General features: G+C 35.5%; 1 protein-coding gene across 1 annotated transcript in view; it reads right to left on the reverse strand.

Moving 5' to 3' along the window:
- Window positions 1-200: 200 nt before the first annotated feature.
- The window catches only part of LOC117106728 (protein phosphatase 1 regulatory subunit 21-like), a 28,816-nt gene continuing 15,020 nt past the window's right edge, over window positions 201-13,996 (reverse strand). The window contains exons 8-17 of the mRNA XM_033248141.1: window positions 13,057-13,206; window positions 12,518-12,619; window positions 12,135-12,223; window positions 10,925-11,154; window positions 9,809-9,936; window positions 7,498-7,665; window positions 6,238-6,432; window positions 5,004-5,135; window positions 4,105-4,257; window positions 201-212 (exon numbers count right to left, since the gene is read on the reverse strand). Coding sequence (XP_033104032.1) covers window positions 201-212; window positions 4,105-4,257; window positions 5,004-5,135; window positions 6,238-6,432; window positions 7,498-7,665; window positions 9,809-9,936; window positions 10,925-11,154; window positions 12,135-12,223; window positions 12,518-12,619; window positions 13,057-13,206 — 1,359 coding nt within the window. The remainder of the gene's footprint in view (window positions 213-4,104; window positions 4,258-5,003; window positions 5,136-6,237; window positions 6,433-7,497; window positions 7,666-9,808; window positions 9,937-10,924; window positions 11,155-12,134; window positions 12,224-12,517; window positions 12,620-13,056; window positions 13,207-13,996) is intronic.

The raw sequence follows: 13,996 nt of genomic DNA on the forward strand, positions 1-13,996 counted from the left end.
GACATTGAATTTGAACTAATACAATAAATTGTCAACTTTAAAATAGATTGAAATGAAATATTTCAAATGTGCAGAATAGCACTCAATAAAAATTAAAGTATATAACAAATATGACTGAATATATAAATAATTATGAGATAAAACATGCGCTTGAAAATTGGAATAATCTCATTTATGGCCCACAATGCATCAAAAGTCAGTCAAGTAGCAGCCTGGAAATTTGGAACAATCAATTTTATAACAAAGGGTTTTACTTTCAGTTATTCTTCAATACAAGTGATACATTGTAATTTACACATAAGAAACACCCCTGAGTTGATAATGAACAGGTCTAGGAAATTATGGTTCAAAGTGTATGAAATCCTGTATAAAAAGTTAGAGCTTTCCATATCATGGAAAGATTACATTCTTCGTTTAGGATTTTCTAAAAATAAAATAGTACAGTATTTTAATTCTTAATTAATAAACAACCATTATAACACAAACATTATTTCACATTCTGCAACGTACTAAATGGTTAGTAAATGTGCTACCTTATCTATTCATCCTATATATATACATTTGATGCGAATCCAGAACAGATTCACTTGTCCGTATGTGCCCTTCATCCTCTGCACAAACTGCGTCAGACAATAATGAGCATTCAAATAGTCGCATGCACAGGTAAGGCCACTACTTTATTAATACCTTGTTTCGCGAACATATTTTTTTTTAAATCTTCAGAGGAGAGCAAAAAAAAAAAAGAAAAAGAAAATTTTGTTTTCTTAGTTAGCAAATGATTTTGCCAAAAACATCCAGAGGAAAGGGAAAATAAAAATAAAATTTTATTGTTGAATGTAAACAATGGGATGATTAAACACTTTAAATTTATATAATTAGGAAGAAATATACATCTTGTTTGAGGTTTCAAGGCAGGGGAGAGCGTAATAAAAATAAAGAAAAGCTTTACATTTTTTCTGAAATTTCCAATATTTCGTGGCAGGGGTGCACTAATTGGCCAAAAATAAAATTTTATTTTATTCAAAATCATCGAGTCTTGCTTAAATTATGACATCATTATCTTCTAGTTCTTAACATCATTGTGCAATAAAATAAATCTCCTTAGCATAGCAGCTTGACCTCATGCTCAGTTGGTAGAGGATACAGGCAGTACTCTGAAAGTCTTGGGTATACTTTTTTTTTTCTATATTGAAGTCTTATGTATAAAAAATTATTTTAAAAGTATATTTAAATGAAGCTATATAGGATTTTTATATTTGAAATTGGATTGAATGCATTTATAAATTTAAACTATAACTTTAAAAATGGTACATTAAATTATACTACAAAGTATAAAATAATATTAAGAATAAGTAATCACCAGTTACTATACAGAAAATGGGATATTTTAATTCAAGGTTGGAGTTTGTGACACTGATATTGAACCAATACAACGAATTGCTAACTTGAAAGTAACAAAACAAAATATTTCAAATGTACAAAACAAAAGTGAACACTCAACAAAAAATGTGTATAAGCAATATTAATGAATATATAAATAATTATTGATTAATAAATAATCACTATTATAAACATGTGCTTGACAATGGAATAACCTAATTTACGACCCACAATGCATCAAAAGTAGCAAACCTAGAAATTTGGAACAATCAACTATATAAACAAAGGGTTTTACTTTCACAATGACTCTTCATTACAAGTGATGTTGTAATCCATACATAAGAAACACCCCTGGGATGAAAATGAACATGTCTACCTAGTTATGGTTCAAGTGCCTGAAATCCAGTTTGAAAAGTTAAGGGCTTTCTATATTATTGTTATTGCTTCAGGAATTTTCAATACTAAAATAATAATATGTTCTACAAAAAACATAAAAGAAAGAAATGAAAATTTTAGATTGTTTTAAAAAAAACAATCCAATCTGGCTGATTTGGTGGGAGGGTGGGAAGTAAATTATTTTTGCATGAAAATGAAAACAAAAAAAATTCAATTAAATACCATTTCACACAGTGACTAATAATTTTTAAAAATGTTTTTGCACCAAAACTAGGATGGTATTTTTCCCTCTCATTCGCTTCAGGGTTACAACTGCAGAAAACTAAGGGTGGATGGCAAAAATTTTAAAGGTGGGTGGGTGGTAACATTAGTAAACTCTAAATAATATGAATGGATTTTAAGGATGGGAAAAGGGTATATATTAACAAAGAAGAGGTTATTCCCACGGTACCGTGCGAATTAGGAATAAGGACTTATTTGCACGGTATGACAGCCATTACGTTATGAAACCTTAAATGCTGATTGGCTAGGTCTAACTTGCGAATAAGACTCATAAAAGCTTATTCGCACGGTAGAATGTTGTAGATAGAAATACTGTATAATTATTTCACGGCATACCGTATGAGTTGGGCACAGTACAGACAGTCGATTAGATAACCCTAACTGAAGTGCAATAGGTCCTAGCTTAGCACTGTGTCTGCAGACCTTTTACTGTTTTCTTAGGCTATCCTTGAGAAATTGCCATGAAAAAAATCTTTGTGGAGTATGTACTGGTGGTATAGTTCCCTATCATAGGGCCTAGTAGTGATATTGTTCCATTCAAAAATATTAAATGGTGAAACAAAAGCAAATTAATTACTTAGCACCAACCATGATGGGTGTGGAACAGAGGAGGATGAGAGGATGCCAAACTGATGCAAAATTACTCAATTTTATGGGCAGTTTTAATAGGGTTTTAATTTTGTGGGCTGCAGTCGTGCTGCACTTAGCCCACCTGTAGACTCGCACATCTCTAAAAGTCTCTCCTAATACCTCTCTACCATAATAAATCCTGGTCCGCCACCGAATATATGTACTATATACTGTACTGGAAAATAAGATTTATATTGATGTACATTCTTCACTGCCTTTTGGATCTTTTCCAATGTGTGGGAGTGTTTTCGAAATGCTACTGGATACATTGATTGTAGGCCTAATGATATACACAAAGCACATAGCGCTCAGAGACCATAGGGAGCTGTGATAATTGTCGAAAGATTGTTGTATGTACAGTACTCTACTACAAGGTTATTTTCGTCCTGAAATTTCTTTAAAGAAATCAACAAATGAATTGTAGTCACTAAATTGACATCAGGCTTGCATGGCTGCTTTTGTGATTGTGAACACCCAGAAGCCAAACAAAGAAGAAAGCTTTTATTGGCGGTTTTTTTTAAAAGACAGTGTCATTACATTCTACGATGCTGATTGGCTACATCTAGCGTGCGAATAATGCATTATTTACTATTTGCACAGTAGACAATGTTTGTATGATAGGTTCTATCTTAACCTGGGTTCCAGGCCCTAATTTTTGGGTTAATCACTCTTTATTGCACTTCGTGCGCACCATACCTAATTTAATTGGCGTCCCATACTCGATTTTTTTTTTTTCCCCGGATTTCGTCTCTAAATTAACGAGTTGGTGGCGCTGTCCAGAATGAGAAAAATAATTAAAAATAAGAAACTTGTGGCAAGTCTAGTTCTATCTGAAAAGGTATTTCGGTTCGTTTAGGTATTCTCGTAACAAATTAAGTATCTCATAAAATATTTAGGTCATTGAACCTTTTGAGACGATTCCGTGTTAAATATATAGTTAATTCACAATGTAACGTGCGAATTGGGAATGAGAACTTATTTGCACGGTATGACAGCCGTTATGTTATGAAACCTTAAATGCTGATTGGCTATTTCTACCGTGCAAATAAGATTCATAAGAGCTTATTCGCACGGTCTACCATGCGAATAACCACTTCCTATTAATAAAGGTGGGTGTAGGACTATGAAATTAGCTTTAGACTGGGTAGGAACTTCAAGGCTAGGTGGCCTCCCCACACCCCGCCCACCACAACTAATCCCTGCCCCCACTTCAAACGTACTATGATGCTTGAGCCACCAATGCTGAAGCCAATCAGCAACAAGTTGATAGTAATTCTCCCATGCCAAGTAAAAACATTTTAGACAATAGAGGGCAGTATTCATTAAAACTTGATTGTCAGAACTCAGGGCAGCAAAAATACATAATGGAAAAAGACATTGAGTATTGAATTGAGTACGAGTGAGAATTGAACTTACCTCTGATTGGAAACTGACGGACTTGCTGTCTATCATTTGGCGCTGATTGGTCATCACGGACACTTTGCTGGTGTAGTGTTTTTTTATGAGGTTTTCTCTGGACGTTTCCTCACTTTCTCCGAAGTCCATAGGATGCTTTGACAATGTGCCAAGCTGATTGAGAAATTAATTGTAATAACATTTTTCCTTTGTAAATCCAAAATTTTTAATACACTTGGCTAATGTTTACGTTTTTCACACTATGCACTCATTCTAAAGCAAAAAACATTCTAAATTTAAGAGGTTGAGGGTATTGGGAATGGGTTGAGAGTTAAGGGCACTGGCATTAGTGTAAGAGCTATAGTGGAGAGGTTGAGGGCATTAGGAAGGGAGAGAAAGGTATAGTGAAATGGTTGTGGACATTAAGAAAGGCGTGAATGTATTATAGTGCAATGGTTAAGTGTAGTGGGAAAGCGTGAAATGTATAGTGGAGAGGCTGGGGGTATTGGGAATGGGTGGGAGTTATATTGGAGAGGTTAAGAACATTGGGAATGGGGTAAATTGGAGAGGTTGAGGGAATCAGAATGGGTGAGAGATATAGTGGTGTGGTTAAGGGCATTAGGAAAGGGGTAAAATGTATATTGAAGTGGATGAGGGAATTGGAAATAGGCGAGAGGTACAGTGAAGAATTTGAGGGAATTGGGAATAAGGTAAAAGGTATATTAGATAGGTTGAGAGAAATGAGAATGCGGGAGAGGTATCTGGTCAAGTTGAGAACATTGGGAATTTACCGAGAAATATAATGGAGAGGTTGAGGAAATTGGGAATGGGTGAGAGATACAGTGAAGAGATTAAGGAAATTGAGGGGGCGGGGTGCGGAGGGGGTAGGATTTAAATAGCTAAATGAGCACTATACCTACCACTGGATCAGTGACTGTTGTTGCCCCTTTGCTGTCCGCACTGTGAGAGTCAGTGACTACTTGCTGTGGTACTACAGCCACTTGATTGCCTGATAAGTGTTTCTGTAGTTCTGATTGAAGCCGATTAACTTTCTACAGAATAGCATATTAAAAGGTAATATCAGTGATTAGATGAACAAAACAATTACAACAGTCAAATATTGTGTGGCCATATGAATGCAACATTGTGATGCAAACAGTTCAGTAATCAGATCTTATCAGCAGAATTTATGGCAGCATTGGTGGGTGTTCTAAAAATACAAAAAAAAAGATTAAATATGTATTGTCCATTGAAAAATACCAAAAAAATCATAAGAATCAACTTTGAAATTAACTCGCTCATTTCCAAGTAACATAAAAATCCCCAACCTGAACATAGAAATTAATGTCTTTTAATAAAATATTTATTCATAATTTTACAGCAAAAAGTAATAAAAACACTGGAAGTTTTAATTTTATCAATATCCAGTATAAAATTCAGTGTACACATTTTTTAAATAAAGTAATTTGTATGTTACTGCAAAATGAGCAAGTCAAATTTGATATTATTTTTTAATGATTTTTTGACATTTTCAGGGGTCAATACATATTTAACTTCTCTTTAACTTTTAATTTTTTTTTACAACAGCTGTTTAAATAGTAGTTGCATTCAAAATCGTCATTATGAAGCAAAGCGTGTCGAATGGCCGAGCGGTTAAGGCAGGGGCGCCAAAACCTACAGCCATAATATCGGCGCTGGTTCAAAAAACATGCTTGTTTATGGTTTTGGAGGTGGAACAAGTCTTCTCAGATTAAGGACTAAACCGTAGGTCCAGTGTACAATTGGCTAATGTGCACTACAAAGAACGCAGTAAATCTTTTGAAATGAGTAGGGGTTACCACCGTGTACAGCCTCTGTTTAGGTGTTTACTAGGGCAGCTCAGACAAAAAGAGACCCTTAGGGGAGAAGAAAGTTAATGAATGAGCTATTATAGTCCACACTTTGAGCTCTCTGATCTTCATGAAATTACGCTATATAAATGCTGTAATGTATGTATAAACAAATTCTCACCTTTTGTCAATTATGTTTAACTAAACAGAATTTTTGTGGAATTCAGAGTAATATTAAAACCTCAGTGATTGATTAATTAAATGATTTTTCTATTGATTGATCAACTAATTGGTCAATTGATTTACTGATTAATATAGACTTTACCATTGCTTCCTTGTCATACTTGATCTGCAGAAGCTGAGCCTCAAGTAACCAGTGCTCTTTTTCTTGCTCTAGTCGGCTGACCTTGTCTGCATTGGTAGCGAGTTGCTGTGCGAGGCCTTCCTTACTCTCCGTTGAGCTGACCAGTACCCTGCGATTGTTCAACGCCAGGATGTACGGCACAGAATCTGGAGAGGGCTGAAATTTAGCGCAAGAAAAATGCTCTTTTAAGCCAGGTACTCACTGCGGGGCAACGGTCGTCGACCGACGCGATTCTACGAAGAATGCAACGCGACAACGCGCGCACAACAGATCGTTTTTAATGACGATCCATTCAGACTGCCACCATTAATTGACAGACAGCGTCGCATTGTCTAGCGTTCGCAAGGAGCGGAGTTGGATTCAACGTGCGACGATCGTACAACGCCGTGAGTACCTTGCTTTAGACAATAACGCAATGGCCGTTCTTCGTTAAACCAAGCCCTCATATGCGCAGCGGTAAAATCCTATTTAACGAAGATGACCATTCGAATAGAAAACTGGTAAATACTCCACAAAACAAACTGCATAATTGTGGCAGTATGGGTTTTTCGTAAAAAAAAGGTTTTAATTCAGCTTTTGAATTCTGTTAGCCTACAATTATTTTTTGAGTTCATGTGGGTAAATATTATAATTTTTATTTTCTGAAATTTAATCTTAAACCTCAGTATTTCAACTGCTATCATCAGACAGCTAGGTATACTTGCTCCAATATAACAAAGCTCTAACAGGCCACAAATATCAAATAGGTGGTCTAAAGAAGATATCAGAATAGTGGAGTTCAATGCTTCTAAGCCTCACAACAAAATATTGATCAATATTGCTATACAGAATGTTCTCAAAGAGAGATCGACTGAAGCTATCAAATATCAAATACACAAACAAGAATATAAACAACTTTTCAAATCCCTTGACTAGTCGGTCTACCATTAGCACGGTCCAACCTAGGTCTCTACTAATGAACAGATGGGCAAACGTCTCAATGACGACGTGATACCAGCTAGTTTGGAAGACTATCTCCGCTAAAAGTGACATCATCTTACAGATCACCAAAGAGAAGAGGGTTAATCTCATCCTCATCCTCCAAGAAACTCAATGTCTGACTGACACTGTTGAAAACGATTTTTCTGCTGGGAATTTGGACTTGGACGAATGAACAAAAGAACATTGCCCTCGTATTAATCAATATGATCATTACCACTAATATATCTCAGCATACTTTACCTTGTTAAGCATAGCCATGTAATTAACTGATTTCTGCCTGAGCGAGGAGACTGTGGGTGAGGTAACTCGTCCCTGATGATTTTCATCTTGAATAAAACTGTGACCTCTGGTCTTGTAGCCGCCGGGAGTGCTAAACATGTCAACATTAGACTTCATAAAGTTTGACAACTATTGACAGAAAAAACACATAAATTAGTTTAAACACTTTTACAGGTGTCAAAAGGCAAATGACACAGCAACAAAAGCCCGGTTTACCATTATTCAAAAACAAATAACATTTACCAATTTGTATCTTCATGCTTATCTACATTTTTTTTTTCATACCTGCAAAGGTAAAGCAAGGCTATGAATATATAACTTGCAGCATCATTTTGCTTAATTGATTAGGGCCCTGGTTATTGAGTATTTTAGGCACAATAGAGAGGTTTTCAGTTCATCAAATGACAAGAGAAGTGAACCACATGAGATGCAGTGGTTGTGGAAGCGGTTTGGCGCAGCGGGAATAGTTTGGTTTCCCAACCTCGAGGTCGGGGGTTTCAATTCCTCGCTGTGCATTTCACAAGACACTTTATCTGCTTTGCTTCTCTTCACCTAGGAGTATAAATGGGTACCAGGTAAGGTTGCCTGCTCCTGTGCTGATTACCAGCAGCAACACCTAAAGTATGTCGACCCAATGACAAGGGGAAAAGAACTGCACTTTATAACCTCAAGTAAAAGGCGCATTATAAATGCCTTAACCAGTACCAGTCGATTCTTTTAAGTGCATATGATGCATATACTGGGCTATAGGTTTTGACTTCTTATGTGAGAACACTAGGCTCTCCCAACCTACACATGAGCTGGTCCTAAACTAGCGGCAATGTTAAGGCTACAGGTTTAGGCTAAAATAATACTTAAGGTAGGAACACTTGAGGAAAATAAATAATAAGACAGGTGTAAAAATATGCAAACATCATGAATTTGTGGAAGATGTGTTGTTTTCTGGAAATAAGTGCGGAAGACCATGCAGCTTTCAGCAGCATTTCAACTCACCTGGGGCGGATGCACGGCTGTGCAATCGCACCCCTCATAATTGCATTAAAAAAATATTATTTTGCTCATCATCAGTATTTATTATAATTACTTTCACATGTTGTTATTTTTATTATAATAATAATAATTATTATTGTTATTGTTATTATTATTATGCTAATAAAACCTACCTTAAGGGGAACTTAGACAATGGAGAAATTGGAGAAGAGTTAAAAAAAATGACGTTAAAGGGAAAATAACATGACATTAAGGGGAAAATAACACAAAAGATATTCCCCTTAAGTCTGAGTTAGTGCTAGTATTATTATTATCACTAATACTATTATTATTGTATTGTTGTTGTTATTACTATTATTATTATTTTTATTATTACTATTATTATTATTATTACTACTAATTATTATTATTATTATTATTGTTGTTGTTGTTGTTGTTGTTGTTGGTGTTGTTGTTGTTGTTGTCATCATTATTAGTTTAGACTGGAACCACTGCCAACAGTTCAAGATGGCAGAGCCTAGGGATTAGCCCTCGGTGGAAACCATAAGTGACCAACCAGCTACCCCAGAGTACACTTACGAAGGGATGGCTGGAGGGCCATGGTTCCATCTGGGTTTTCGATTCCTTAAATCTTAACATTCAGTTACTAAAAATATATATGAAACACTAAAATGGGCACTTGGTGATCGTCTGAAGCACACACTCATCCAGATGCTGAACAGACGATGACAAGCACCAGCATAGAATAGAATATTAAGAAAATTATATTTGTGTTGTATTGTTAACATGGATTTCCGGTAAGATTTTTAAGGTATGAGAGTGCAAATTCCAGGCACCCAGAAGTCCATATTCTCAAAATGTTCTCATCATATGGACTTTCACACAACCTACAACCACATCCTGCATCTGTCCCAGCTCATAATAATAATGTCACCTTATTAGGCGCACGTATCCATCTCTTGGTAGAGCTGCTCGTGGCACCGTTTTCCACCTGCAGAGTGTAGATGTAGCCTTTTTCTGCATTATTATTTGAATTAATTAGTTTTATTTAAATTATTTATTTATTTTGATGTATATTAATTTATGACAGACCTGACATAGATGGGAAAGATAGGCAAAATAAAATGCAAATACTCTTCGGGGTCACCATTCATCACCACCCTGGCGCATTCCCAGACCTCTACCTAGGTGGCTCGAACAAAGGTTGACTTTTGACCCCTGCTCCCTTACTACTTAATCATTTATTTTTTAGCTACTAACTTATATGTCACTTGCCACTTACCTTTCCTGTGCAGGTAACCAATGAGATAAGGGATGAAACAACGCATTCATCAGTTGTCTTCAACTTCTGTGTGGCAGTCGGAAGCTGGTGTTCAAGGGAAACTTTGAAATTATAGCTCTTTGATACATCTGTGGAATTAAGAAATTATAAATAAGATTAATATTGATATTTAAAATTCAAACCATCTTGCCAGTCACATCTCATTTAAATTTTTTGGAATTTTCAGTAATTAAGTTCTTGTGCTCTAAACAGGTTCTAAGTTTTTCTTTTTCAATATCATGGAATTTCGCTGTTGACGGATCTAGCCCGCAAGGTGGGATGTTATAAGATCACACCACCTGGTCTCACAGGATTTAAATTTTTTGGAATTTTTTGTAACAGTCTTACCCTCACGTGTGGGAATAATAAACTGACGACAATGGCGACGGCGGGGGTGATGACGACGAAAACAATATTCCCCTGTGGTCATTGGAACCATGTATGAGTAAGCTATCACAAATTGCAACTCTCTTTACTCTCTGGGAAGTATAACTAGATGTGCTGCAATTAACTATGCACACACTACTAATGCATTCAAAGCCACAAACACCCTAACATGTACCCATTTATACTCCTGTGTACACAGGAACAAACATATGTAAAAAGTGCACTGCCCAAGAACACAAGTGAAAAGAACTGCGATAAGTTCAAACCATCAACTTTGAGGAACAATGCAATTACGATCTTAACATTTCAACGTGGAAAAGTGTACTACACTTAGTGATGGTATCAATAATATATTTATCATAGGTTTACATAGCGAGTATCAAAACAGAATGAAATTCTAAAATTGCTATGACCGTTATCAGCTAAATGAGAAAAGATGATTTCTCTTGGCCTCCAATAGAGAATGGTGATAGTTGGGAGTCCATTTTTTATGTAAAGACAAAGATGGTGTGATGAGTGCTTGGCTGAAGTGAGAAAATCAGGTGGTGTCCATTCCATCATGACTATGGGTATTAATGATAATGATTATAGGATGACAATGAGGATGATGCAGAGATGACTCAACTATACTACAAAAGACAAGGACATCGACAACAACTAAGAAAATGGAAACCAAGCTATGAGACAAACCTTTTACTATACTAGATAGGTAGGTTACACTGGAGATAAGCTTATTGAAGAACTCCCTGTGATTGGCCTGAGGAAGGTCACCTGATTTGTTACTGGTCATTGCTAGAAGCTGTACATAGGAGTCCAACTTTGTGAATGCTGAGGTGAGTTTCTTGAGGGAGCTATGCAATTCCATGTTTCTTGATTCTAGCGTTTGTGAACAGGATGACAACGCACATTCTTCTTCCAAACTGTTAAGATAGAGAACGAAGGACATAATTACTTAAAATGAATAAAATATGAAAAAAGGAATGACAAAGAGGAATAGAATGATCATAATGATATGGAGATGAAACAGAATGAAAATGATATGATGAAGATATGATTGTGATGGCGGTGGTAATAAATATAATGATGGATTATAATGAAAGTGATGATTACGATGATGATGATGATGGTGATTATGATGATGACAACAATTATCACTGTAATTGTAATGCCGGCACTCACTGCGTTCCTCATAGAATCACGTTGGCCGACGACCGTCGTGGGCAGTGATTGCCCAGATTTATTGCAATTATAATGATGATGGTAATATTAGTTGATTTTGATTGGTGATGATGACAGTGATTTGGATGATGGTGGTGGTCTTCGTGACGAGAGCAGCAGTGGTGGCATCAGCATTTATCCAACAGGTATTCTTTCGACAGGCAACTTCCATTGATGATTTTAAGGCAGCTTTAAAAACTCACCTTTTTAACTTGTATTTTTCTTCTTTTTTTTTTCCCCCGAATTTTATTTTTACTGTAAAGCGCATTGAGGCTTTAGCATAATGCGCTATATAAGCCAAAATTATTATTATCATTATTATTATTATTCTATTTAACAGATAGGCCACAACCACCACAGCCCTACCACAGTTGAGCTCAGGTTGAAACATTCTAGGTATGTCGCCTCCAAATGCCGGAAAATGGCACTCTCAGGATAGCTGTCTCTGTCTTAGAAAATAATTTTCATTTTTTTCATGACAGATTTTACTACAACACCCCAATGGCTAAGCCAGTTGTCCCCGAAGGCTAGTGCCACCCATGGATGGCAGCGATGACAACAATAATGGAAATGAAGACCATGACAATATGGTGATGATAATGATGATGGTGGCGGTGGCAGTGACAATATTGAAAATGATGACACTAAGAATAACAAAGATAAAGGATAAACCAAAACTCACCTTAGTAACTGATAAGGAAGTAGTTTATTTAAATATGCAACATATTTGCTAAATTTACCAGAGAAGTCTTGTAGGCCAGTAGCAGTTTCCTAGAGTGAAAAAAAAGTTTCTGATTTTAAATTTAAGACTTTACGGACTTCAAATACCGAGTCATGATAAATTTGGTAGAGTACAAAATTTCTAATTGAAAGGAAAATTCTATGTCTAGAAATATGGATGAAGAATATTATTTCCATTTATATCTTACTTTACTTACAAGATTTGTACATATTTTAATCATCTTAAAATACTCAAACTAGTTCATTAAACTTTAAACCATGTTTCTAGCTGCTTGCGAAAAAATAAGTTGATCAAAGAATTACAAATTTATTTTTTATACTTACTAGAGTTGTAAGAGCATCTTCGGTGATGCCTTCATAGAAGTTGTTAAAACTGGTTTCAATTGATCTCAAATACGATGCATTTTCATGAAGAAATGAGCAAAACTAGAGAAGAATATAATTTGTTAATTTTAATATAAACATTTTTATATTAAACATTTGTTAATTTATTGTACATAGTTTCAAAAATATTTTTACTCATTCAAGATTTTAAATAAACATTCAGTGGCAGATAGATCCAAGGGGTGGATTAAGCCTGGCTTAAATAAAAATCACTACACGCTATCGCAGACTCCTTTGGCAACGCTGATTGGTCAGTTGAATCAGGGAGTGTTTCCGATTGTATCGGAGACAGCTACGCAATGTAATGATTGCAGTGAATACTGCAATCATTGTAGCGACTCCGTAGCAATTCTATAATCCAAGCTTCAAGGATTACTGCAACTGCCAAAAAAAACATTACCCGAGTGTGAAAGCATTTAAATAAGATTAAAATGGAAAAATTATGAATAAACTGATAATTTGAAGCAAAAGACACTAACTTTGGCATTGACGTTACTTAGACTACCGGTTGAGGCATCGATGGGGAATATTTTGGACCTCTGTTCAGTGTAAGTATGGAAGTTAGACAGAGCTGAGCACAATTCACTCACTAACACCTTAGCCTTCCCAACCAACTCCTTGGTTCTTTGCTGAAATTAAAATAAAACAAAATTTAAATAGCCAGTAGGAAATTAAGGATATGAATTAAGACAGGAAAAGATAGCCCATGGCTAAAATGACATCTTTAAAGGAATATGGGGATTCATAATGTGGTTTTGGACTATGAGGAAGACTACAGTCTTCAAAGTATTAATATTTGGTGATATTTGTACAGAGAATTAGAAACTGTTAAGGCCTGTTTATACTTGCAACGATAACGATAAACAGCTAGAAAGCAATTATTCATATAGAAAATAATATAAATAAGAAAAGTTTTTACACTAGGACAATTTGATAACAACTTATCATATATACCATAACAAAATAATCTGAAAAAACTTCTCTTATTTCTTTTATTCTCTAAAATTGCTTTTTAGCTTTTTATCATTATCGTTGCAAGTAATAACAGGCCTTTCAACAGATTAACGTATTTAAATATTCCATTCTGAGGCTGTTAATTTCATTTTCTTTAACCACAACCACAATTCTATTGGGAGTCAAGGGAAGCTTTCAGAAATCTTCTGTCTTCCGCACATCTACAAGGAAGAAATAATCTTCCGCAAAACTGAACTATCTCCCAGTTCTTTATTTTTTACTACTGTGTTATATATTTCTCTTTGAAGCCATCGACACTAGTTCACATAGCACACTTGCTTATGGTTCTGGTGGTGGTACAAATCTTCTCAGATAAGGACTATAAACCATAGACCCAGTGTAAATAACTTGGGTTATGTGCACTTTAAAGAACCCATTACATCTTTTAAGATGATTGGGGGGGGG

Source organism: Anneissia japonica, unplaced genomic scaffold (assembly GCF_011630105.1).
Source record: "Anneissia japonica isolate Jap-2015-1 unplaced genomic scaffold, ASM1163010v1 scaffold287705_len1045735_cov187, whole genome shotgun sequence".
Taxonomy (NCBI): Eukaryota; Metazoa; Echinodermata; class Crinoidea; order Comatulida; family Comatulidae; genus Anneissia; species Anneissia japonica.